Source organism: Citrus sinensis, chromosome 5 (genome assembly GCF_022201045.2).
Source record: "Citrus sinensis cultivar Valencia sweet orange chromosome 5, DVS_A1.0, whole genome shotgun sequence".
Lineage (NCBI taxonomy): Eukaryota > Viridiplantae > Streptophyta > Magnoliopsida > Sapindales > Rutaceae > Citrus > Citrus sinensis.
Window position 1 is genome coordinate 34,539,589 of NC_068560.1, and position 23,413 is coordinate 34,563,001.

The following is a 23,413-nucleotide window of genomic DNA, read 5'->3' on the forward strand; positions in this document are numbered from 1 at the left end:
AAAAAATCTATCCAGATCCTACTTAAATAAATAGTTCTTTCAAACCTTCACGCCAATCGGTGGTTCATCGGAAATTCTCGTACACAGTGAATTACCAAAATTTCAATTAAAATGAAATTTTTAGAATAAATCAATGCAATTTAGGGACATTAATTCAGGCTCTCTCGTAAAGCTATCCTTTAATTTAACCAAAAAAAAAATTGCTTCTTTTCCGAGCGCAGAACTAGAGTTTTAGTTAATGAAAATTATAAACATAAAGGGCTATAATATTAAATTTGTAAATTTGAGAGGGCCAACACATAAAAGAACCAAAATTTCAATCAAAACCTTAATCTTTTATGGAAAGTTTCTCCAGCTGAAGGCTTCTTATCCTCGCAACGTTACTACTCAATTACTACAGTTGTGTTTGCTACATGATACCCACTCCGAAATAAATAAATATAATCCCTTGAGCTTTGACCAATCAACCGAGCAATCTCTGGGGACCGCTAAGCTACTAAAAAAATTTACTTAATGTTATGTTTTGGTACAAACAATGCGTTTACCATAACTCTGAATTTTAGTGATCTTATGAATTAATCATATGAATGCATTGACAAATAAAGGAATCTTAAGTCTTAACCAAGGAAGGTGTAATCCAAATTCTTTACAATTGATTGGAAATTGACAACTTTTAAGCTTGTCCAATTGAACAATCATTCTCCCGTAAAACTTACCAAAGGAACAGATTATGGTTCTCTTGAGCCGAGGCTCAATGACAAAATATATAACACGCATATTACAAATATAATGTTTATATGTTAACAATGTAATGATTTTCACCAAATACCAAAAATCAATCGACCTTCATCCCTTCAAATCATACAGCCTGATTTATATTGTTTAAACCAAACAGAGGCTAAGAAAAAAGTAAAAGAAAGAATTAAAAAAAAAGGTTATATTGACCATTGCAAGCACAAAATGCAGAAATTCTGGGTGTCATTATTTACACAAAGAATAAAACCAGCACCAGATATCAAATCCAAGGTAGTAGAAAGTTATGAACAATATAAAGAGAGAAGAATAATAACATGGCAAGTCACTATTCACCTTTCCATCTCTTTTCAAACAATTACAAACACACATCCCTACCAACTGCTTCCCACAAAATAAAGGTAATTCAACCTTTTCTGCCCTAGGAGAGGAGTAAATTTGACTCCCCACAGAGTAACCATAAATTTAAAAGCACCGGCAACTTACTCTGAAAAAACGAGGAAAACAGGTCAAGTAAATTGTGCACCATTCATGTAATTCAGTAACGGTGTACTAATAATAAGATCAAGTTGAATATCCCATCATTGGTTTGCTTCCTTTGGAGCGCCATAGCCTCTGCTTTCAGTCACCGTGGAGTTGGCAAGAACCTCAGGTGAAATTTCCCAGCTGCCACTTCTCCTTCCCCAACTTGAATGCCGAGTTTCTGATCGAATGGTAGGAGCTCGAATATCTGAACCCAAAACAGAGTCGACCTCCGAGGTATTGTGGGGATGACCATTGCTCCCTCTGCTCCGAATGTCCTCATCAATTTCTTCAATGTTTCGACGCTGGGAAATCTTCAACAAATCTTCACCAATCTCTAGATCATCTTCAACCTTTGAACGTGGATCTCCACCCAAATCTTCTGCTTCTGGAGTACGGGGCAAAGAAGTCCTTGGTACCTCCTCTTGAACAAAAGCCCGGAAGTTGTTCCTTGAGGTTTTTACCTTTGTACAAAACACTTCAAGAAAATTGTTCACGCAACCCCGGTCATAAACGTTCAGCCTGTTGTCAGCCCTGTAGCGGAAATTTTCATACGTAGTCTGGAAAATATGGAGCAAATTAGTTTAGCTGTACCAAGAAAGAAATTGACCATATGAATTAATCATCATTTATAAATTCAGGAAACAAACTTTGACAGGACAAGATTGTTGATATATTTGCAGGTCTGCACTGACTAAAAACTATCATTCCAACCATGACATAAATGCACTCAGAAAGTAAAGCAACCGATAAAAACATTATTTAACTTTGGTTTCTCTTCACTAATAAGACTTGAGTCCCTCACCCTGGCCTCTACTCATATTAAGATTCATTTCATTGATGATCAACTCTTTAAAATTTAGTTTCTCCACCTTATCAGCCACATTTGACACCACGTAGTTAATGGGGGTGATTTGAATTCCAGAAAACTAGTGTTAAAGAATGCTATTTCTAGTTATGTGAAACGATGTGCTCAGAATCTCAGAAAACAACCAAAAGAAATTATTGTTGTTTATAGCATTTAGATTAATTTTTAAGATTGCATTTGAAAACTGTTTTTGAATCTTCCTACGGTGGCATGCCGTACCATTTAAAACATTATTAGCTATAAGATTTTATCTGCACAGCTTTGTGCTCCTACAAACAAATTCTACCATAGAGGAGTTTGCCACAGTTCAGAACTAAATAAAGTTTGTCAAACTCAGCAATAGCAGTGGCTGACTAGTGACTAGTAACCACAAAAAAATAATTAGGCATACCAAAAATGATGAAAACAAGAGAAACCATCTGACCTGATTTGTGCCAATAAGATACAAATGGAAACCAGTGAGTCCACCAACAAACCACAGGGATATGAAACAATAGGCCATCAGTAAGACAGATGCAGGAGACGCTTTCATTGCCCTCCAGACTGTGCCATGGTGATCTTCCATCAGAATCTTGATGTACAAAGCTGACATGGAGAACACATAGATGCAAAGAAGGGTTGATGAAGAAACAAACATGAAGAAGAAGCGGTAGTTGCGCTGCAGATGGACAAAGCAATAACATTCATATCATATAACACTTCCTCAACGGAAATGAGCAAGTACCAGCATTAAGTCTAGACGAATGTAGAAATAATAAATGCATTCTTATTGAATTGTATGACAGCATACCAGTCCAATGCATTGGCCCACCCAAGGGCAATGGTGGTCAAAACGCTCCACGCAGTTGTTGCAAATGGAACAATGAGAGCAGCGGGGAGGACGATAAAGCATGCACGTGTCACAGTACTTCACTCGCACTGGAACACCATTGACCATAACTTCTTTAGTCCGTGGGAACTGAAGGCTGGGTGTTTGTCTTCCCCCAACATCAAGTGACATGGATGACTCATAACGGAATTCTTCCTCTGGTGGATGAGAATTCCGAGGAATGATACCAGGGTCTCGGGCTGATGTGAGAAAGAGAAGACCCAATACCTATCAGAATTAATAACAGATGTAAAATGAGATAACACTTCAGGTAAGAGATGAAAATTAGACAAGAATATTAATAATAAAAGTATATCTATATTAGATCCTATGACCTGTTTTAGCCAAAAAGAAAATGGAAAAAAAATTATGTGGGCCATCTTGATCTTAAAAAATCAGATATCCACACCTAAATTAAGCAAAATTCAAATTTTTAAAAGACTGATAAGCTGGATATTGAAGGTATGAGGTATAGTACCTTATACTTCAAACTACAAATACACACGATTCCAACATAATAGGATTATCAAAGAACTTCAATTATATGTTGCATACCCAGTCAATCCATACTTTGGCCACATGTAGGTCCCTCCCCTAAAATTTTAAGTATAGACACTCCATTCAAAAAAAGAGAAAAGGCCGTTAACAAATCTCAACATATGATTGACATGCAGACTCTATGACCAATCAGAGTGCAGACCTTTGAAAAAAAAAAAAGGACTGGTCCATAGAAGTACAGGTACGTAGTTGCCATCCATATGTAAACATACTCAACCGCAGAATGTTAAATAAATTCAAATAGTGAGAATGAAACAAATGAAACACAAATACCCAGCGATTAAGAGGACTAACATAGATAGTAAAAACAATCGCTACCACCAGAATCGCATATCCTGCATTATATGGTGAAAACTCATGGCGAAGATGCCTCGCAACAAATACACAAAAGATAACAACTGGAACGATGATCAGCAATAACGTGACAAGCAATGACCTAGCATCTGGCCCAAATATCAACCTCCCACCAATGATAAATTTCTGCAAAAGATGGACAAAAATTAAAAACAAAAGCAGAAAAAATCACAAAGCTCAACAAGTCATTAAGAATCGAAAGATGCAGCAAGAAATACAAAGCAGCGGAGAAAACAAAAGCCAAATGGAGAACAGATCTGTCATCTTGCCTCTTGTATCAGAAGAATATTTTTTGTACAAATTGTGCCATCCACAACATCAATCCAGTTTACAGACATAAAAACTTAAGGGGTCATTAAAAGGTTACATATTGCATCCTGAGAGACATAATATGATGATTTGTTAGCATAAATACTAATAAGCATCTCCTTTTACAACTTGATATCAATATGGGCCAAGCTAACATTATAACGAAAAGATACTTCAACTGCATTTCTATTGATTTCTGGCATGCATAACCAACCACCTATATAGTTTTCATTGGAATTTCTGCATGCAACGTGATGCTGAGTCAACCAAGATCCTGCTGGGTTATTTGTGAAAAACACAAGTAAATTAAAAAAAGCGAATGGGGCACCTTAACGGAGGCCGCAAAAGGATGCTGCAGAATGCAAAAAGTGAAGTATAAGGACCATCACTTTGGAACACTGGAAAAGACAAGCCGCTTGAAAAGACACATGCTATGTGCTTCGTACATGTTAAAGGTGCAGAACTATCATCACAGACGTACCACATGTAAATTCGAATCATACTCGACTAGAGAGAACCAAAAAAAAAAGATTTTCAACCAGAAAAGACAGATTTTCCTTTGGACATATAAAAGTATTCTAACAACCACGGAAACCAGGTTTTTCATTAAACAATGCTCAAATAATCAAATAATCCTTCCCACCCATTATTTCTGAGAAAAGATTCCCTATTGTCACTTCTACTTTTCTGCAAGTAAAAAGGGTGACTAAAATGTCAACATTTCTTATTTGCATCAGCTAAATAGCATGACATCCATTAAAACAAGCCATTTTCAGGCTATAAACCACTCAGACAATGCTATCTTTGCAGCCACATCAGAGATTTAAGGTGTCATTTAACTATGTCATACATGATTTTTCACACGGGTTTGATCAGAGTACAAAAAGGCTGGATAAAAGTTTAAAAAGGCTCATTTTATGAGCATTTGCGTCTCTTTCAGTAAAGTAAAAAAAATCACCAATGTTTTCTATACATTTATATAGTTATCTGAAGGAGTAACGGACCCAGTCTTATGGCCATGGAATCCCTTAACGATAAATTGACTTCTATTGGAAAACAGGTGGCATACAAGCTCTGGAGAATTATAAAAGATGATGAAAGAAGAATAATTATACTTTTGCAAGGCAGCATTTCCTGTTGCAAAGCAGAGATTCTAGAACACACGTAGAAAAGCACGACTGAGCATCAGATGTACAGGGACATCATCAAAAGAACAATCATTAGTTGAAAATCAGGAGGCAGTACAGAGCCAGTGAAGCTTTAAACCATGTCCAAGAACAAATCAGACTCAAATGCTGTCATAACAGCTATATGTCAAGATGTTGATTGCATGCAAATTGATGTTAGACTAACATACCCACTTCTTCTGTTTATCTTCATTAATCCTATGGAATTCCTTCATTCAATCATATAACAAAATTATGCCCATTTCTCCTTCCTCTTAAGATATTATAGAAACAGCTATTGAAAATCTATGGCACAGTTCAAAATTAATGTGAAAAAGAAATATCCCAGTCAATTTGCACATCACCACTCATTTTAAGCTCACAACAGATCCCACATTAATCTAGCTCTACTCTCAGCACCTATAATTGCACCATAACATCAGCGCAACCATCCTTTTTCTTTATGCTTTATTGTCTTTTCATGTTGTCAACCTAGCACGTGCACTACCACACCCTAACGACACCTCAATCAAAATCCTTATACTACTATGGTCAGAAATTCTGTGTTAGAAAATGCAATTATCATTCATTTCCAGTTTGGAGTACACAAATATCCTTGTCAACTCCATCCTCTACTTCTTTTGTTGGCAAAAAATTAGCATTACCCTATTCTTCATTTTCAATTTGAATTTTTGGAAAAAAAAAAAAAAATCAAGAAAAATTTATGATGCTTGACGCACAAGCATTATTATACACAAGCGACTCACAATTGAACCAACAACACTACCTCCATCCAAAATACTTACTGCTCTACAACTCAGATTCAGCCCTTGTTGCTAACAAAATAGCACAGCTGCTGCCACATCGACCCACAGAAACAAAACCTCAATAAAATTCCTTTCAGCACTACGACTACAATCTATTATGAGCTCATCCTAACAACCCCACAACTGAACCATTGATCCCACAATCATCCACTTCCATTCCAGCAGTGTTCTCCATATCTTCCTTTTTCTATCCTATCTGTTCATTTTCACATTTACAAATTAACATTAAATAAGAAATAACATTTCTGATGTCTTGCTATTGAACTGGCAACCTCAGGATATTTGAGATTTAAAAATACATATAATAAAAAACAAAACTCTTTCAAGCATGATACTCACTCTCCATCTTTCGAAATTATCATTTCATCATTCAAAATATCTCTCAGATAACGCTCTAATTCATCATTCCCCGTTCCTTTAGTTTCTTTGTACTTAAGCCGCAACTAAGAAGTACCTTCTCTTTTAGTAAATACTAATTAGTCTCTAAAATTCAAAACAATCATTCAGTCAAAACCTTCAAAAATCCCATCAATTTTTCTCCATTTTCTCAGCAACCAAACAGAAACTTACAAAACCTAATTCGAACAAAAAACTAAACCAACCAAAAACCCACTAATATAATCCCAAAAGCAAACAAATCTAAACCATAACAGACCAAAAAGCAATGCACTCAAAGTCAAAACAGAAAATAAATAAATAAAAAGAACAAAAGGTGTAGCTTGTTCTTACATTACTCCCTTTCCAGACTTCGTACACGCGCTTTGCCATGAACAACGATTTTCACGCGCTTTTGTCTCTTTAACGACTACGCAGGAGCTGAGTCGAAGATTTTGAACTTGCCAGTGTTGCTTCTGTTCATTTCATTTCTTTAATAAAGGAAACTAAAAAAACCCTTTCACTCAAAACCCACCACCAAAACCTACGAATTTACACTCGGCTTCTTGCTAATTTAGGGAGTCAGATGCTGGCCTTTGTAGGGATTTTTTTTTTAATATTTTTTTTAATTATTCTGAGCGAAACATAAAGAGATCTTGGCGATGGCGGTTCTTTGTGAAGTGATGTTTTTGCGAAGAATCGAATGGAAATGTTTTTTTTTTTTTTTTTTAAATTTTTTTTTGTCTCTCTTTTTTTTTTTTTGCGGAAAATGTAAAGACGATGGAGCAAATGGAAATAAACAAAAAAAAAGCTTAACAAGGTAGGCCAATAACATTCAGATTTCTGATTTTCAAGATATCACATTTAAAAATATAGTTATTAATAATTTTTTACACCGGTCTATATCCTTGAAATTCGTTGTAGAGTTACGACTTGAGAATTCATGTAATAGATTACTTGATATACACTTGAAATATTTTTTTAAAATATTAATATGCATATTTCAATTAGAATATTATGCTCACTAATATTTAAGATATATGGATTCTACTCATATTTCTGAAAAAAAAATCCATTTGTATCCAATTGAAAAAAAATTAAATTCCCCTAAAGAAAAAAATCGAACTGAATGCAGAAGCAAATATTCTCTCGATATGGCCAATCCCCTGGCCCCCTAAAATAGCATTGTCAAAAGAATGATTTATTTCAAAGATGTAACAGTCCAAATTGCTGTTCAATTAATGACTATTGTTAACAAAATCTTATTGTAGGGACTTGTATAAAAAAAAGATGCAAAGTGCGATCTTATTTGTCAATTTTGTGAAAGTTACGGAATCCACATGTTATTATATCAAAAAAAGGGGAAAAAAAAAAAAAAAGGAACGATGACTTTTGAAAAGTGAATGATAATAATCTGGGATTAACGGTTCCAAGTCACTAATCAGTTACCGCTATATTTAACTTTAAAAACTTTCCTCGTCCCTTTTGCCACATCAGCATGATGCTGACTTCATCTGACGTGGCAAGAATATGGTGGGATTATTGACGTTTGGTTATTTTGGTTCGTAAGGCCCAATAAATAATGATTAATCTGGCGCTATGATAACCTAATACGACTGTTGAGCATGTGAAGGAGGAGGATAAAAATGAAAAAAACCAGCCTAGCTTTCCCTGTTAGATTCTTTGGGATTCCTCTCCCTCCCTATTCTCCCTCCTAGATATTCTTTGTTCTACTTACATTTCGAGAGGCAAATATTCCCCTCTTAACCTTTTTTTTTTCTTTTCTTTTCTTTTTAAATTGTAAATTCCACTTTTGTTATTGGGGAGGAGTTACGATTACATCAGCCTTGTTGAATTATTTTATTGCGGAACCACTAGTGTGCAAAAATCCTTTTGCATGTGTTTTTACGGAGGGAATTTTTTTTTCTAAATATTTGAAATTATATCCATATACCATAAAAGAATTATGTAACAATTGTATCATAAATTTAAAAAAATATATATTTCACAATCTTTGAATTTTTTATTATAAGTATGAGTGGATTCTAATAAAATATTTTAAAAAATGATATCTCTTTTTATAATCTCGTGTTGAATTAAAAATTGTATAACGTTTGAATTTATAAAAATAATACGTATGTCGGATTAACGATATATCATTTAGCAAAATAATTTGTTGGTTGGCAACAAATAGTTAAATAGTGACAAATATTATTTATGGTTCGTGTTTAATGTTCTGATAACAATAATTTTTATCAATATTTTCATGAAAAATACCAAGGGAAAAAATTAACAAGTACTTCTAGCCTTCTAAGAAAAGCTTTCAACTAGTTTTCGGTAATCATTTTTTTTTCTCCTATAGTTGTTTTTGTCTTTTGTTTGATTAAGTAGACGTCTTCATCAAGCTAAAGAAAATTCATTCGTGTAAAACATTTGAGCCACCAATCATTACGCATAATTGTGACCACGGTTTCAATAAGTGCTGCTTAACATTTTTTTATCACGACCATTATAATTGAATATTCGTTGTATTATACCAATATTCTCCATCATATCAACATAATTTTCCCATCGCTGTTTGGTTGAAACTATAAAATAAATCACTATTTCAAAAGTCATTAACTTCTCTATTATGCAAATTTTATAAAGATTGTTTATATTTAAAAATATTTCCTGAAATTTCTTACAAAATTTGGAATAATATAATCGAACTATTTTAGATAATTTTTGGACAACCATTGTGTGTGTAATAATAATAATAATAATAATAATAATTTTTTTTTAATGAGAACATTCTCATTTTAATAAAATAGGAATATCATTAATAGATAAAAAATAAATTTTAATTTATTAATAAATAAAAACATAATTTTTATTATATTAAAATTTATATTTTTTCGTTTTTTTATGTGCATGACGCTCTCAAGGGAGAAGAAATATATAGAGAGAGAGAAAATATATAGAGAGAGAGAGAGAAAGGGTTAATTAAGTAAACACAGTTTGGTGAGCAACCGAATCTTTCATTGTTATGGCAAAATCTTGTTGCAGCCACCATTCCAGCTGTCCGCTGCAGAGGAGGATTTTGATCATTGACCTTTTCAAGTTTGACCATATTTACTTGCAATCTATCATGATTATAAAAAGTGTGGTACAAACTTTGGATCACAAATAATCTAAGGGTGCCCTTCATATATTATCTTGTATTATATTTGTATTATGTTGTATTATATTAATATTATAGAGTGTTTAATAGAATATTGTACTATTAATTTCTAATTATATTTTGTTCGGTGTTGTAATCTATTGCACTATTGATGCTTTTGTATCTTAAAATTAGAATAAATTGTTAAAAATATTAAAATACCCTAATTAATTATCGTCGTTATTATTTATTAATTATAATACTTGTGATTTATTAATAATAACAATAATACTAATAATTGTCATTGTCATTATTATTTATTATAATATTTGTGCTTATTATTATTAAAAAAATACGATAATTATAAGATAAATGTTTTATTCTTCATAGCACTCACTATGTTCTTTATAATCTCTTGTTGTAGCTTTTTCATCATCATCATCAACAATCTCATCATCGTTATTCATCTTTGTTTGGGAAATAAATAAAAGAATTAAAACTAAGCGTCACGTGTCGATAAAGAGACTTTAATGGCTGAAAGTTGACCTCTTGGGATAATCGACTTGCACTGTGAACACCCTCCAGGTAGACTGATACGCGGGTTACGCCTTAGCAGAATCAAGGAACTTATGAAAGTACTCAAAAATGGTCATCACGTGCGCCCAAAAGCATATTTGATACGATGGAATCAAATCAAATATGCTTTGTCAAAAAAAGAGAGACAACCAGCTATGAAAATCAATAAAAATCAAAAGCGGCCCCCAAAGGACAGTGGTCCTTGACTGTAATAACCGTCACTGTGCAGACGGCTTTTGCAAAAAAAACCTTGGACCACCTATAGTGTACGCGTGCACCAAACAACTGCACCTATTTAAAAACTATCTTCTTACTCTCCAAGCATATTCCAAATGGCTAGAAAACCACCACAATGATAAAAAAAACGTGAAGGGCAACAAAAATCTCCAATAAAGAAGTGTCACGTGGTAAGGTACCCATGTTGTGCTATATAAAGGACAAAAAAATTTTAATCTCTCTCTCATGACCTCATACACTCATACTCTTAAAAATTTTATCACCAACACATACACACACAAAAAAACCAGGAGGGCTGAGGTCTTCTTCAACCTCTAACCACCACTTTTCAAAGGGTTTGCAAGCTCTCATCATCCAAAAAAAGCTCAAGTAGTTGACTTGATCGTCGAAGTGTGGGCGTCAGACACCGCCAGCTCCACCTCTAACCTCATTTTCTTGTTTTGCAGATTGAGAAGCTTTCCTTCAAGATCTCCAACTCAAATCTAGACCCTATGTTGCTGCCATCTCAATCCTTCTTTTCTCCAGCTCCTTTCTAAGGCCAAAAACGTCTACACACCACGACTTAGTGAGGTACCTTAAACCCTTCAAAATAAATTCATTGTTTTTTGTGTGATTTTACCCATTTGTCCTTTAATCCAAAATCCACTAAAAACAATTTTCATCATCAACAATCTCATCGCCATTATTCATCTTCATCATCAACAATCTCATCATCACTATTCATCATCAACAATCTCATCATCCATATTCGATTAATGAACTCTCCACCAACAATCAGGAAGCGACTAGTGCCTAACCGGTGTGACAAATGCAACAACGGCTTGGTTGCTTTGAGTGTTATCGTATTAAAATTTTATTGCTGCTCAACTGGCAATGCTGTTGTCCAAGACAAAAGTGCTAGTGCAATCGACACCTTGAGGTGCTAGAAAGCTATTGTTGACTTGTTCTTTTATTTTTTTTAGATTGCACGCAAATTCGTATAAAATAAACTTGAAACCACCCCCACCCCCAACCAACAGGTTTAGTTTATGTGAGTGTTGCCACATTAAAATTTTATTTTAATACACTACGTGATAAAAGTCATAAAACCAAACATGATATTGTAATATTTTAATACAATACAAGGCTCTGGTAAAATATTATATGGGGCGCGATCATCAATGTGTTTGGCCTGTTTTGTCACCATGGACTGGGCCAAGTTTGGGTTTGTTTAATTAAGCCCAGCAGGCCATGGCTGGAATGGGCCGGCCCGGAGCCTAGATTTAAGTTAATTAACCCGTTTTAATGGTGTACTAAGTGAGCGACCATTATGAAAATAGTTTAAAACCATGTTTTCTGATGTTTTCCGAATATACGAATCCAAATGTTATAAGCCCACTGTGAATTTTCAAAAACTTCACTGGTGAACGAAATATTCTTCTTCTTCTTCCGAAATTAGGCTGCAACTTGATGCTAATTCGTGAGAAATCATGTATTCGAATCAAGAATTAATGCCATTGTTTCCTTCCGAGAATCTACAGTGCGAAGAATTTCCGTCGTACCAACATATTTATCAAAACGAGTTCCTCAGTCGAAAGTAAGTTCAATTTTATTTTATTTTTTGCTTTTTCAATCGAATTTTATATTTCGTAATTTATCAGCATATATGTATTTTTGTTTTTCTATAATTATAGGCACAAGAAGCAGAAGGAAGAGGATATTGCTATATGTGTATGCAGAGTTGATCCAAATAATCTAGAAAGTTCTTGCGGAGAGAGATGCTTGAATGTATTAACAAGTACTGAATGCACTCCTGGCTACTGTCCCTGTGGCGTTTTTTGCAAGAATCAGGTATATATTCAGCGGCGCAATTGTGATTGAAATATTATCTGTTCAATTTAGAGAATCAAGCTTTTCAATTAAGGTGCTATAGAATTTAATTCAAAGCTGTTGTGAAACAGAATCACTAGTCTTTGAACACTTTTTCCCACTGGATGAGCTTCGTTGTTTCTCGAGATTCATTGTCCTTTTTTTCTTTTCTCTTTTGGTGGGCGTAAATTGGATGTTCTTTATTTATATGTGTTACAGAGATTTCAGAAGTGTCAATACGCTAAAACGAAGTTGGTTAAAACCGAAGGCCGCGGGTGGGGTCTTCTCGCTGATGAGAATATAAAGGTAGCACTTATCAAGCTAGAACAAGTTTGTGTAGTAATCTTTTGTGTTTTTGTTAGTTTTTGTATTCTTTGCTATTGTAAGCCGCACTTCATAATATCATTCTGACCATCTTGGTTTGCTATTTATTGCAGGCAGGTCAGTTTATTATTGAATACTGTGGTGAAGTAATATCATGGAAGGAAGCGAGGCGAAGATCACAAGCCTATGAAACTCAAGGTAGAAAGTATTTTCATCAGATGAAAAGTTATAATGCTCTTTTGATTTCTTTTTCTTTTCTTTGAAAACCAGATATGTATTTTTAATAGCTTGATGCAGGTCTCAAGGATGCATATATCATTTGTCTCAATGCCCTTGAATCCATTGATGCCACTGTAAAAGGAAGCCATGCTAGATTTATTAATCATTCATGGTGAGTCACTTAAGTGAGGGCACAAATAGGGTAAATAATCAGTATTTGCTGTAAATAACTTCATAGGCACCTTATTGATAGCAGTTGTTCAAAGTTGACGTTGACTGATTCTTCTTCTAGTTTGCAGCCAACCCAACTGTGAGACAAGGAAGTGGAATGTTTTGGGGGAAATTAGGGTTGGAATATTTGCAAAGCAAGATATTCCTGTTGGAACTGAACTGGCATACGACTATAATTTTGAATGGTATGGAGGCACCAAAGTTCGCTGCCTCTGTGGTGCAGCCACTTGTTCTGGATTTCTTGGAGCAAAGTCTCGTGGTTTCCAGGTAAATCGTGAACGACTGAGATCCGTAGTCAATTTGAGTTTTAAAGAAAGATGTCTGACCACGATACTGCTTTAACAACTGAGGTCATGGCAAATAAAATGGACAGGCATCAAAAGTTACACAGTAAGAATGGATATGGAAACAGTTTTCAGTATTCGATAGGACATAAGGTTTAAACAAATCAAATAACTAAAACGAGATGTTACAATTGACAAACTTGCCTGGCAATGCCTGGCAGTGATACAAGACGTTTAAATGGGGAAAAGTTGCAGAATTGGACTGGTCTTTGGATGTCATTGGAGGTCAGCACAATAGACAGTTTACTTAGTTACTTAGGCCTTTTTTGATGCCTGAAGCAATGCATTTCAGAAACCAAATGTTCGTATCTAATGACCAATTTCATGGTTTAGCTTGCATTGGCTTATCCAATTATTTCAACTCTAATGTGATGTTGATGTTGCTTTCTTGTCTGATGGACTAGGTGTTCTAACAATTCTAGATTATGTCTACCAATTCCACTTATGCTTTCACACTGTGTTTTCCTCTTCCTTTTGTTTTATTTTGGCTTTTATTAAATAAAAAATGCTGTGTCTTTCTATTGATCTTGTTGTAATAATCTAAGTTCTTGTCCATGTTGTGACAGGAGGACACATATCTCTGGGAAGATGACGATGAAAGGTAATTTGCTATCCTTATTATGCATTTTTATGCAACTTAAAGTTTCCAATATTTTGAGCTAATGGGCCTACTCCTACTGGATTATTTTGAGCTATCATTCAGAAGCTTCTTTTTCTTTCCCCTCTCACTTTGTCATCAATTTTCAAATTATGTTTGAAATTCAATTCTCTACTTGAAGTCACAAATATGGTATGAAGTATGGTAAATGAACCTAGCCTGCTGTTGCTGATTGAATTTGATCTGCCCAGCGACTTGGCACTTTTGAATTTGGAATGTGTTAACTCCTTGATTTTGGTCAAGTCTTTGACAATACCATGTGGCATGGGAGTTAACTTTGATGAATGATGGCTTGTACACCAAGTTTATCTTTCTGTGACATATTATTGCTTCAGTTAGTCACCCTTGTGAATTTGATGATCGAGAGATTTGCACCAGGCCTGTATAGAGGGATGAGATGAATGTTTTTCTCATCTTAAAATGGATATCTGGTCTTGCTTTAACGGGGCACTGGGAAGAAAATAGTGGACAACGCTGAACATTGCTAATTAACTAGAGATGGTGTAGATTGTTATACCTGGTTTATCAAGCAGACCTGGAATATGATATTAATTTACCACCTATGAAATAATTAATTTGAAACCAGAAACTGCAATGAGATTAGATACCACCAGTTTTAGATTTTTGGTAGACTTCTATTTAGGTGAAAGGTCTTTTCTTTGTTCCCCACAGAATAAAGGCCATGCCATCAGGATATTAGGTTCAATAGTGTGAAGTTCTGGGTCTCTTAAACTACCAAATCTCTGGACGTGGAACTTTTTTGTTTTGTTTCTTGTTATTTCTGGATAAAGCAACTGGAAAACAGGAATAATATAGTGATGTTTAGGATATGGGTGTGCATCTAGAGAAAAAATTCAAACTTTTTGTTTATGATATTGAGAGCCTGTTACTAGCTGCAAACTGTTTGTAAGATGCTTTTTGAGTTTTATCTTGATCATACTTCTCTCAAATATTGCTCATTTTTCACAATTATATTAAGTTAACCTGTCTTTTTGTTTTGGTACAGGTATTCAGTGGAAAAGATTCCACTCTATGATTCCGCTGAAGATGAGCCTTCTTTAAATCTTTTCAAAACTGTTGAAGCAACCAAAACTGAATATGTTGTTGATGGGAAAGAGGAATACTCCATGGGGATGAATGTTAGTGTGAAGCCGGAGAATCATTTGGATTCTACTTCTCTTGTTGTTCAGCCACTTGAATCTGTTCCAATGGAAGGAGTAGTTGTGAATGCAATTAAAATTGAAGAAAGTGAAGAGACAAAATTGTATCCACAAGATACTCAACAACAGGTCTTTTCACAAAATAATGCAATGATATCTCGTATCCGAAGTAACAGTGCATGCCGGAATTATCATATTGGACCGGAGTCCATGCCCAAGAAAAGATCACAGTTGAAATCTAATGGAAAGTTGAAACATCTTGCTCAAAAGCACGTTGATGCAAAACATGTATGTCAGCTTTTAGCATTCAAGGAAGCTCAAGAGGAGGTTCTGAGAAACGAGGTATGATTAGCCTTTCTATACAATTATAGATAGCTTTATGCTAGCTCGTAGGGATAATCTCAGCTTTGCTTATTTTAACTTCAAATTCCCCATTTGCACTTGCATATGAGTGTGTACATACAGTCTTGTCCTTGTATTGTTTGGTGGCTTAATCTGGACATGCTGAAACGTGATACTCATTACATTTTTAGGACAAACTGCTGAGACAATATTCTTTCTTGGTATTTGTGTTGTAACTCTAGATAACTTTTGGCCTTAAAAGCCAACATAGTATTTCAAATTTTCATTCAGGAAAAAAAATTGAAATTAAGCCTAAGCGATTGGAATTTGACAAATCTTGAGTTAAGTTGAAATTGTTGTGCAATTAGAGTTTCGTGTATAAAAGCTTTTCTTTGTGAAGAATTCGCATTATCATATTTCTCTCAGCATCTTACTGTCCTAATTGGTTGCACTTAAGTTCCTTTCAGTTAGTAGTTTGTTTAGCTTTGTGGTAACTGGTATACCATATTTGACTGCAATTCAATTTTAGTACACTTCTATTGCTCTGCTTAGGTATTAGTCATCTTCAGCACTGTCACTACATTGATGGATGTTTCATCCACTTGCTCTCATTTTCCAAGTTGTGTGCAGGAAATGAAGAACGAGGCCTCCACTCAGCTTGCTTCCTTGTACAATGACATACGCCCGGCCATTGAGGAGCACGAGAGGGACAGCCAAGATAGTGTTGCTACAAGTGTGGCTGAGAAATGGATCGAAGCCTGCTGCACGAAATTGAAGACAGAGTTTGATCTATATTCCTCAATAATCAAGAACGTGGCCTGCACTCCAACAAGAAAACCCGACCAAGCAAAAGCTTGTGATGTAAACAGTGTAACAGAAGTGAAGTATTTGGGATTTTGAAGATGAAGTAACTTTCCATCTTCTGAATGATGTATTAGCATTTCGTCAAATTGCCATTAACTTAGAAAATTTCTTTGAATTTTGTCCATTTGTTTGGAGTAAAGTCGATGGAAATTTTTTTGACTAAGAATTTCAACTCTTAGTTTTCTCACCTTGTGATGCTTTATTGTGTTTTTTCTCTAAATATAATGAAACCAACAAGGCTGGTAAACCTCTATTTGCAGTTACATTTTTTTAATTTTTTATATTATTTAAGAATTGCTGATGGTGGAAAATAGCCAAATATTATACTTCTATGGTTGGTAGACTTTGATTAGTAAGAAAATTGTGTCCCGTGCACGAAATTGCCAGTAGCGTAAGCAATTGCGCGTGGGTCCCCCGCAGATCTAACCACGTCAGCAGTTTGCCACTGGTTGTTTTCGGCGATTTTTGGTTACGTGGATCCCACGGCCAAATTTGAACGCTGACTGTATGAAATTGATGACCCCAGTCAATTCCTTGGTCGTGTATAAGAATTTAGGGAAAAAAAAGAAGAAGAAACTAATTAAACATTCTTCCTTGTTGACTATATTTTTAAGAAAATAAAAATAAAACAAATTCTTATAAGTTCATAATGCTGGCTGCTATAGAACTTCACCTTTAAAAAAATTTAGTCAAAAGTTTTTGGGAAATGTTCTTATATAGCCATTTTTAAAAACCTGTTATCGAAAATAGTCATAAAATAAAATGTCTTAAAATAATAATCATACATTTGTTATCAACTAAATTACCCCTCTTCAAATACTATTGTTGAAATCACCTAAATTACCTATTTCCCGTCATTGCCTGGCATCGCCCATCATCGCCCGTCGTCTTATAAGTTTCTTTTTACAGCCCCATCATCACAATCTCACCATCACTGCCCCTATTATCACAGCCTCCGTCAACCAAAAGTTATGCATTATCAATGGCGTGAGGATTCGACCTAAAAGTACGACTCTCTTACACTTTTACAATAAATTTTAATTGATTGGTGGATTATTGTTGATAGAAAAGCACATTAGGATATGTACTGACATGAACAATTCAAAAAAAATTTAAGATTAATGTTTGCAAAATATTAACACATTAGATGTTTGTTAAAATGTCTATAAGAAATTTTTTTCAATTATCTCAATAAATTTGCTGAGCTAATTCCTAGTGATCTACTCTTTAATACCAAAGGTACTTAGTAGTATGAAGTTTACACTTATTTCATAAACTTTTTTTTTTTTTTATGTTGGCTGTTAGCATCCATCGTCCGCAACTTTTATGGGTGAATGTGGGCAATGTGGTGCCATCGCCTGCCCATGTTGCAGGCGATGACTGGTATCGCCCGCAACAAGTGCGGGCAAAGGGTGTCATCACAAGGGCGATGCATGCCTTCGCCCGCGCTTCTTGCAAGTGGTATTACTAAGAAATGCGGGCGAAGGATGCATCGCCCGAGCAATGAATGCCTTCGCCCGCAAGAAGGGTAGGGGATGCCAACCTTTGCCTGCGATCTAGGATTCCTTTATAATCATAGAAACACATAATTTACCAGACATTTCCTATTTTTTGGATTCACACAATCAAATATCTATCCACATTGTAATAAAAATTAATAAAGATATTTGCTTATACAAAACCCATATATAAAACTTAATCAATCTTACAATCTAAATTTTTTTTTAAAAAAACTAACCTTAATTCCTTCTTGAGCATTTTTTTTTTGTGTGTTGATTGATTTTGTCTTCAGTGCTAGTTAACAATTGTTGTTTGATGCATATGAAATCGGAGTAGTTTTGTGTTTAGTTGTTTGAGGGAGTTTGAGAAGTCAAATGAGAGGAGTTTTATGGAGTTTGTGTTTAGTTGTTGAGGTGAAATAGTTTGTATTTAGTTGTTGGTATGAAATGAAATACGAGCTTTAGAGAAGAGTAATTTAATCCCAAAAAAGTGTGTGTGGTTATTATTTTAAAAACTTCTATTGTATGGCCAATTTTGATAATGAGTTTTTGAAAGTGGCTATATAACAAAAATTTCTAAAGTTTTATATAATATTTCATAGGTGAGTTTCATAATTTGATGTATAAACAAAATATTTCTTTTTAACTCCACCTTTCATAAAATTTAGTCAAAGTTTTATATAATATTTCATAGGTAATTTCATGAATTAATTTTTATTCATTTTTTAATATGAAATGATGTCAAGTATCCCTTCAATTTGATATTTTTAAATAATCGTAACACATAGATTAATATATAATTTAATTAATATCAAATCTATTTATTTCAACAAACCAATTTTAAAATTGTCCAAAATTTACAATTCATAAACGATGTCTCAAGGCTTTTTATTGTAACATTAGTACATTGCCCTATGATTTTGAGAGCTCCCGCTTTTGCTTGTGCATCAAGGACGGATGGCATTGGGCAAGAAGGGGCAATTGCCCCCAGTTGATTAAAAATGTCCTTAAATCATATCACCATTATTTAACTTCTAGTCCCTGAGAACTTAGATGAAATGCTCCCATGTAAAGCTAACAAATTTTGATACGATGCGTTTATTTGATACAAGAACAACGTGAATAAATAGGTTTACGTCATTAACCCATTTACACATGTGTATCAACATAAACCTTTAACATTACTCACTAAAATACCATCTTTTTAACATTTAAAAAAATTAAGAATACATTTTTAATTAGTTAAATAAAATAAAAATAAAGTAAAAACCCTAAATCTAAGCTAATTAATGCTGATAGGTCATTATGAAAACTTAAATATTGGATATGATTCTCTCTTTTTTTGTAAATGACAAATATTTATATGGTATTTAATTTTGTGAACTTTTAGATATATTTAGAACTTCCATGGTGTAAAACTGTAAATGTGTAATTTTTTTTTGGGGGGGGGGGGGGGGGTACAAAGTAGTGAAATTTATATCAAATGGATTTGTAATGTTTAATAAAAATTTTGTAAATATATAGGTATTAAGTGAGTTATTAAGCTATATCGTGTTAAGTGGTTCGATTACTTGATTATTAAATTAATTGTGCTTGGTCATCTATTTATTTTTATGTTAGGTTAATGTCTTAATATTTTAACATAATTATTAAATTGATTGTATTTGTATCAGCTTAAATATGACGTGAACCAATGACCCACTTTTCCATATACCTTCGTAGTTGAAGAATTTAATTCTCTACTTCAAAAGCTTAATTAAAATGTCTTATGAATCCATTCTTAAGTTGCTCATGCTAACCACTCAGCTATTGTGAGAGCAGTGGTCCGATTCTCTATAAAGTATCATAAGGGTTTAATTCATTATTCAATTATAAAAAAATTATTTAGTGAAGTTCTTTCTTTTAAAATGTGAGTGAAGTAGGTTTTTCTTAAATATTAGAGAGGATTAAAATTTAAATAGTATTATACAAAATCTAATAATTAATCTTATATAATATGAATTGTAATAAAAAAATTATAATAGGAGAAATAAGCTCATGTATTTAAACAAAAAAAAAAAAAAAAAAAAGTTGCTCGTGCTAAACGCCATCCCTGCTTTTACTATTTCTCATGACCAAACCCATGCAAATAAACCAATTCTCGTAAGATGACACATCATTTCAATCATCAAATGTCCACACAGCAACGGTACACGATAAAAGAACCAAAAAAATCGCGTCCACACCACTCCACCGAATCACTGCCCTCTTTCGTTGACTCGTCCTCTTCACGACGACTCCATCATCTTCCTTGAAAGATCCTCTTCACAACGTTAATGGCTGTCATTTTCTTATCTTCCTTCATCCTCTCCTCTCAGAACGCTGACAAGTTTTTCCCTGTCTAAAACTTTAGTTCTTCTTCATATGGGTCCCTCTATTCAAGCACTGATCGCAGCAGCGGCAAGCTTCGTTGTCATAACCCTAATCTTCGCCATCATCTTACTCTTCTGCAAACGAACCTATAAACCACCCACCTACCGAACCCGCGCCGTGAACCGCCCCCAGCCCAACCGTTGCTCCGACCTCAGCTCCATCGCGTTATTTGACAGCGCGTCTTTTGACCCATCTCTTAGCCAAATCTCCATGTCTGAACTTATCGACGCCACCGAGAACTTCTCGACGGACAAAATTATCGGGGACGGCAGTTTCGGCTTTGTTTACAAGGCAAAGCTTTCTAGCGGTGTCACCGTCGCCATAAAAAAGCTCGACAAAGACGCTTTTCAAGGCTTCCGTGAATTCCGGGCTGAAATGGAAACCCTAGGCAAGCTCCGGCACAGAAACATCGTTAAGATTCTCGGGTACTGTGCTTCGGGTTTGGATCGGGTCTTGATTTACGAGTTCGTCGAGAATGGAAGCCTCGACCAATGGTTGCACGACACGTCGAGGAATGATGACGTGGATGGGTCGAAACAGTTGAACAGCCTGTGTCCGTTATCTTGGGAGACGAGAGTGAAGATAGTTAGGGGTGTGGCTAATGGGCTGGCTTACTTGCATGGGCTTGAAAAGCCCATTATACACAGGGATATCAAGTCCAGTAATGTGTTGTTGGATTCGGATTTCGAGGCCCATATATCTGATTTCGGGCTTGCGAGAAGAATCGATACTTCGCACTCGCACGTGTCAACGCAAGTCGCCGGAACAATGGGATATATGCCACCGGAGTACTTGGGCGGGAACACGGCGGCAACAGTGATGCTGGACGTTTACAGCTTCGGGATTCTTATGATCGAGATTGCGACTCAAATTAGGCCCAATTTGCCGGTAGTGTTGGACGGGCAGGAAGTTGGGCTTCTAGAGTGGGCTAGGACTATGGAGGCGAGAAACAAGGAAATTGAAATGGTCGATTCAAATATTTCTAGGGAAGAGTTGAGTGAAGCTGGAGTTGGGGAGTACTTTAGGATTGCTTGTATGTGTACTAATGAGAAATCAAGGGAGAGGCCTGCCATGAGCTACGTGGTTCAATTGTTGGATGAATTGGTAGCTTAATTTTGCACTTTTCCTGGCGAACATGGCTATTCATTTTCTTCGTTGCAACATTTATACGTACAAACACAACGTTCAAAAAGATGTACATAGCTATGGGGTCATCCAAACAAGGTAACATGTGAAAAAAATGGTTTTTGTGTCGTTTTGTTTTATCTATCATTTCGATAAATTTAAATTCTTTAGGAAATTAATTGGATAAGTTTGGACGATATATTTGTTTTATATTTGGATATATTTGAAACTTTGAATATTCAAAACACAAAATTTTGATGGTGCGTTTACTTCATGGAATGGTAATGGGGTAGAATGAGAATAGGCTAGGAATGAGAATGAGCTGTAATGGGTTAGCAAAAATAAATAGGAATGAGAATGTATTGTAATGTCATTAATGTGTTTACTTGACAAAATAAATAGGAATAAGAAATGGGAATGATAACTAATTTACCAAAATACTTATAGTATTAAATAATGTAATTTTCATTAACTAGATACATGTATAAATATTATTATAAAAATGATATTAATTAAAAAAATAAAATTAATAACAATAATAAATGTTAATAATGATAATATTGATAATAATAATAATAACAATAATTAATAATAACGTTAATAATTTTTTTAATAATAATAATAATGACATTTAAGATAATAACATTAATTGTGGTTTGAACGAGAGTAATTCGGGAAATATGAAAAAATTAGAAGAATATAAAAGTCAGTTCAGGAAATGAAAATCCTTATTCTCAACCCCCATGGGATGGGAATGTTATTCTCATTTCTTATTCTCAAATTGTGTGAGACCCACACATTTTATTCATATTCTCATATTACATTTTACCAAATAAACATGAGTTTTATTTACATTCCATCATTTTCATTCCTTAAACCCTCAAGTAAACACACCATGAATAACTTGCTCTTTCTACTTTCCGCGATAAATTAAATATCATACTATCACTATTTAAATATTTCCCGTCAGTCTCTAGAAAGATTGTTTTAACGAATTGGTTGAGGACTTGAGTGACTCATCCTTAATATATCACCACTGTGGTAATTTATGGTGTGACTTATGAGACTCAACATTCACAAATTTAAGTTCAAGATGGTGAGGATTTTAAGAGGACAAGATAATCAAAAAAATGAATTAAAGTAAGGAATTCCAAAGAGAATGGTATATAAATTAAGTATACTTGAATATAATATACTAGAAATTAAAATTGGAAAATTATAGGAAGATATTTTGAATATTTTAAAAATTAAAAATTAACTAAACTTTAATCAATTAGGTATTTCGGTCCATTGAAACTTTAAAAAAGACTTGTGGCGAGAAATGGGCCTGACTTGCAGCCCATTGCAACCACTAGTAGGACTTTCATATCGCATGATCCTATGAGCGAGCTGAACAAGTGGCATATGGACCCATGCAAGGGGTCTGCACTTTGGGTCGATAATAGCTTTTCCCTATAAAATGACAAACATAAGTCATGGTATATTAAGAAAAAGATTTCGTTTATTTTATTTTATTTTTATTTATTTAAAAAAATAAAAAAGATTGTACTTTGCAAAATATAAAAAAAAAATTAACATTTCTTTTCTATTTTTTTTTTCAAAACGACTACTTTAAAATTTCACTTTATACATGACAAGTCGTATATTTTTTAATGGCATTATGTTTAATGTTTTTAATTTTAGTTTGCAAGTATGTTGAAGATGACAGGCAGTTTGTCATTTTACAATAAAATGACAGGTCGTAAAATGGCATTATGTACTACCGACACGGCGTCCTTAATATATTTATGAATGACAAAGTTTAAAAGTACTATAATTATAATGTAGCAATT

At 34.3% G+C, this 23,413-nt stretch overlaps 3 protein-coding genes across 6 annotated transcripts; 2 read left to right on the plus strand and 1 right to left on the minus strand.

Moving 5' to 3' along the window:
• Positions 1 to 922: 922 nt before the first annotated feature.
• Positions 923 to 7,372, minus strand: LOC102623417 (protein S-acyltransferase 8-like). Of its 2 annotated transcripts, none has more exons than XM_015528909.3 (5): positions 6,955 to 7,372; positions 3,843 to 4,049; positions 2,934 to 3,239; positions 2,568 to 2,801; positions 923 to 1,835 (listed from the first exon to the last, which is right to left on the minus strand). In XM_015528909.3, the coding sequence occupies exons 1-5, from the start codon at positions 6,991 to 6,993 to the stop codon at positions 1,335 to 1,337; spliced, it is 1,287 nt and encodes a 428-aa protein (XP_015384395.2). In that variant the 5' UTR covers positions 6,994 to 7,372; the 3' UTR covers positions 923 to 1,334. The 2 variants fall into 2 exon arrangements, with proteins under 2 accessions (XP_015384395.2, XP_006473090.2); XM_006473027.4 differs by having other exon boundaries at positions 3,864 to 4,049; positions 6,955 to 7,370.
• A 4,514-nt stretch (positions 7,373 to 11,886) lies between these two features.
• LOC102623715 (histone-lysine N-methyltransferase ASHH1) lies at positions 11,887 to 16,798 on the plus strand. 3 transcript variants are annotated; one of them, XM_006473031.4, is made up of 9 exons: positions 11,887 to 12,131; positions 12,229 to 12,385; positions 12,623 to 12,709; positions 12,841 to 12,928; positions 13,025 to 13,118; positions 13,246 to 13,444; positions 14,088 to 14,122; positions 15,186 to 15,681; positions 16,302 to 16,497. In XM_006473031.4, the coding sequence occupies exons 1-9, from the start codon at positions 12,025 to 12,027 to the stop codon at positions 16,356 to 16,358; spliced, it is 1,320 nt and encodes a 439-aa protein (XP_006473094.2). In that variant the 5' UTR covers positions 11,887 to 12,024; the 3' UTR covers positions 16,359 to 16,497. The 3 variants fall into 3 exon arrangements, with proteins under 3 accessions (XP_006473094.2, XP_024952410.2, XP_006473093.2); XM_025096642.2 differs by having other exon boundaries at positions 11,893 to 12,131; positions 16,312 to 16,798; XM_006473030.4 differs by having other exon boundaries at positions 11,894 to 12,131; positions 12,841 to 12,925; positions 16,312 to 16,798.
• Positions 16,799 to 20,098: 3,300 nt separating this feature from the next.
• On the plus strand, positions 20,099 to 21,842 carry LOC102624583 (phytosulfokine receptor 2). The gene has a single exon (XM_006473032.4). It carries the CDS (start codon positions 20,448 to 20,450, stop codon positions 21,567 to 21,569), a length of 1,122 nt encoding a protein of 373 aa, XP_006473095.2. The 5' UTR covers positions 20,099 to 20,447; the 3' UTR covers positions 21,570 to 21,842.
• The last annotated feature ends 1,571 nt before the right edge of the window (positions 21,843 to 23,413 follow it).

Excerpts from the sequence above, each read along its gene's own strand:
- LOC102623417 (XM_015528909.3), bottom strand. The coding sequence starts at position 6,993 with ATGGCAAAGCGCGTGTACGAAGTCTGGAAAGGGAGTAAT. Across the intron at positions 4,050-6,954 it reads AAGTCTGGAAAGGGAGTAAT|AAATTTATCATTGGTGGGAG; the intron begins GTAAGAACAAGC and ends CATCTTTTGCAG. Across the intron at positions 3,240-3,842 it reads TTAGTCCTCTTAATCGCTGG|GTATTGGGTCTTCTCTTTCT; the intron begins GTATTTGTGTTT and ends TAATTCTGATAG.
- LOC102623715 (XM_025096642.2), top strand. The coding sequence starts at position 12,025 with ATGTATTCGAATCAAGAATTAATGCCATTGTTTCCTTCCGAGAATCTA. Across the intron at positions 12,929-13,024 it reads AGCCTATGAAACTCAAGGTA|GTCTCAAGGATGCATATATC; the intron begins GAAAGTATTTTC and ends AGCTTGATGCAG. Across the intron at positions 13,119-13,245 it reads AGATTTATTAATCATTCATG|CCAACCCAACTGTGAGACAA; the intron begins GTGAGTCACTTA and ends TCTAGTTTGCAG.
- LOC102624583 (XM_006473032.4), top strand. The coding sequence starts at position 20,448 with ATGGGTCCCTCTATTCAAGCACTGATCGCAGCAGCGGCAAGCTTCGTT.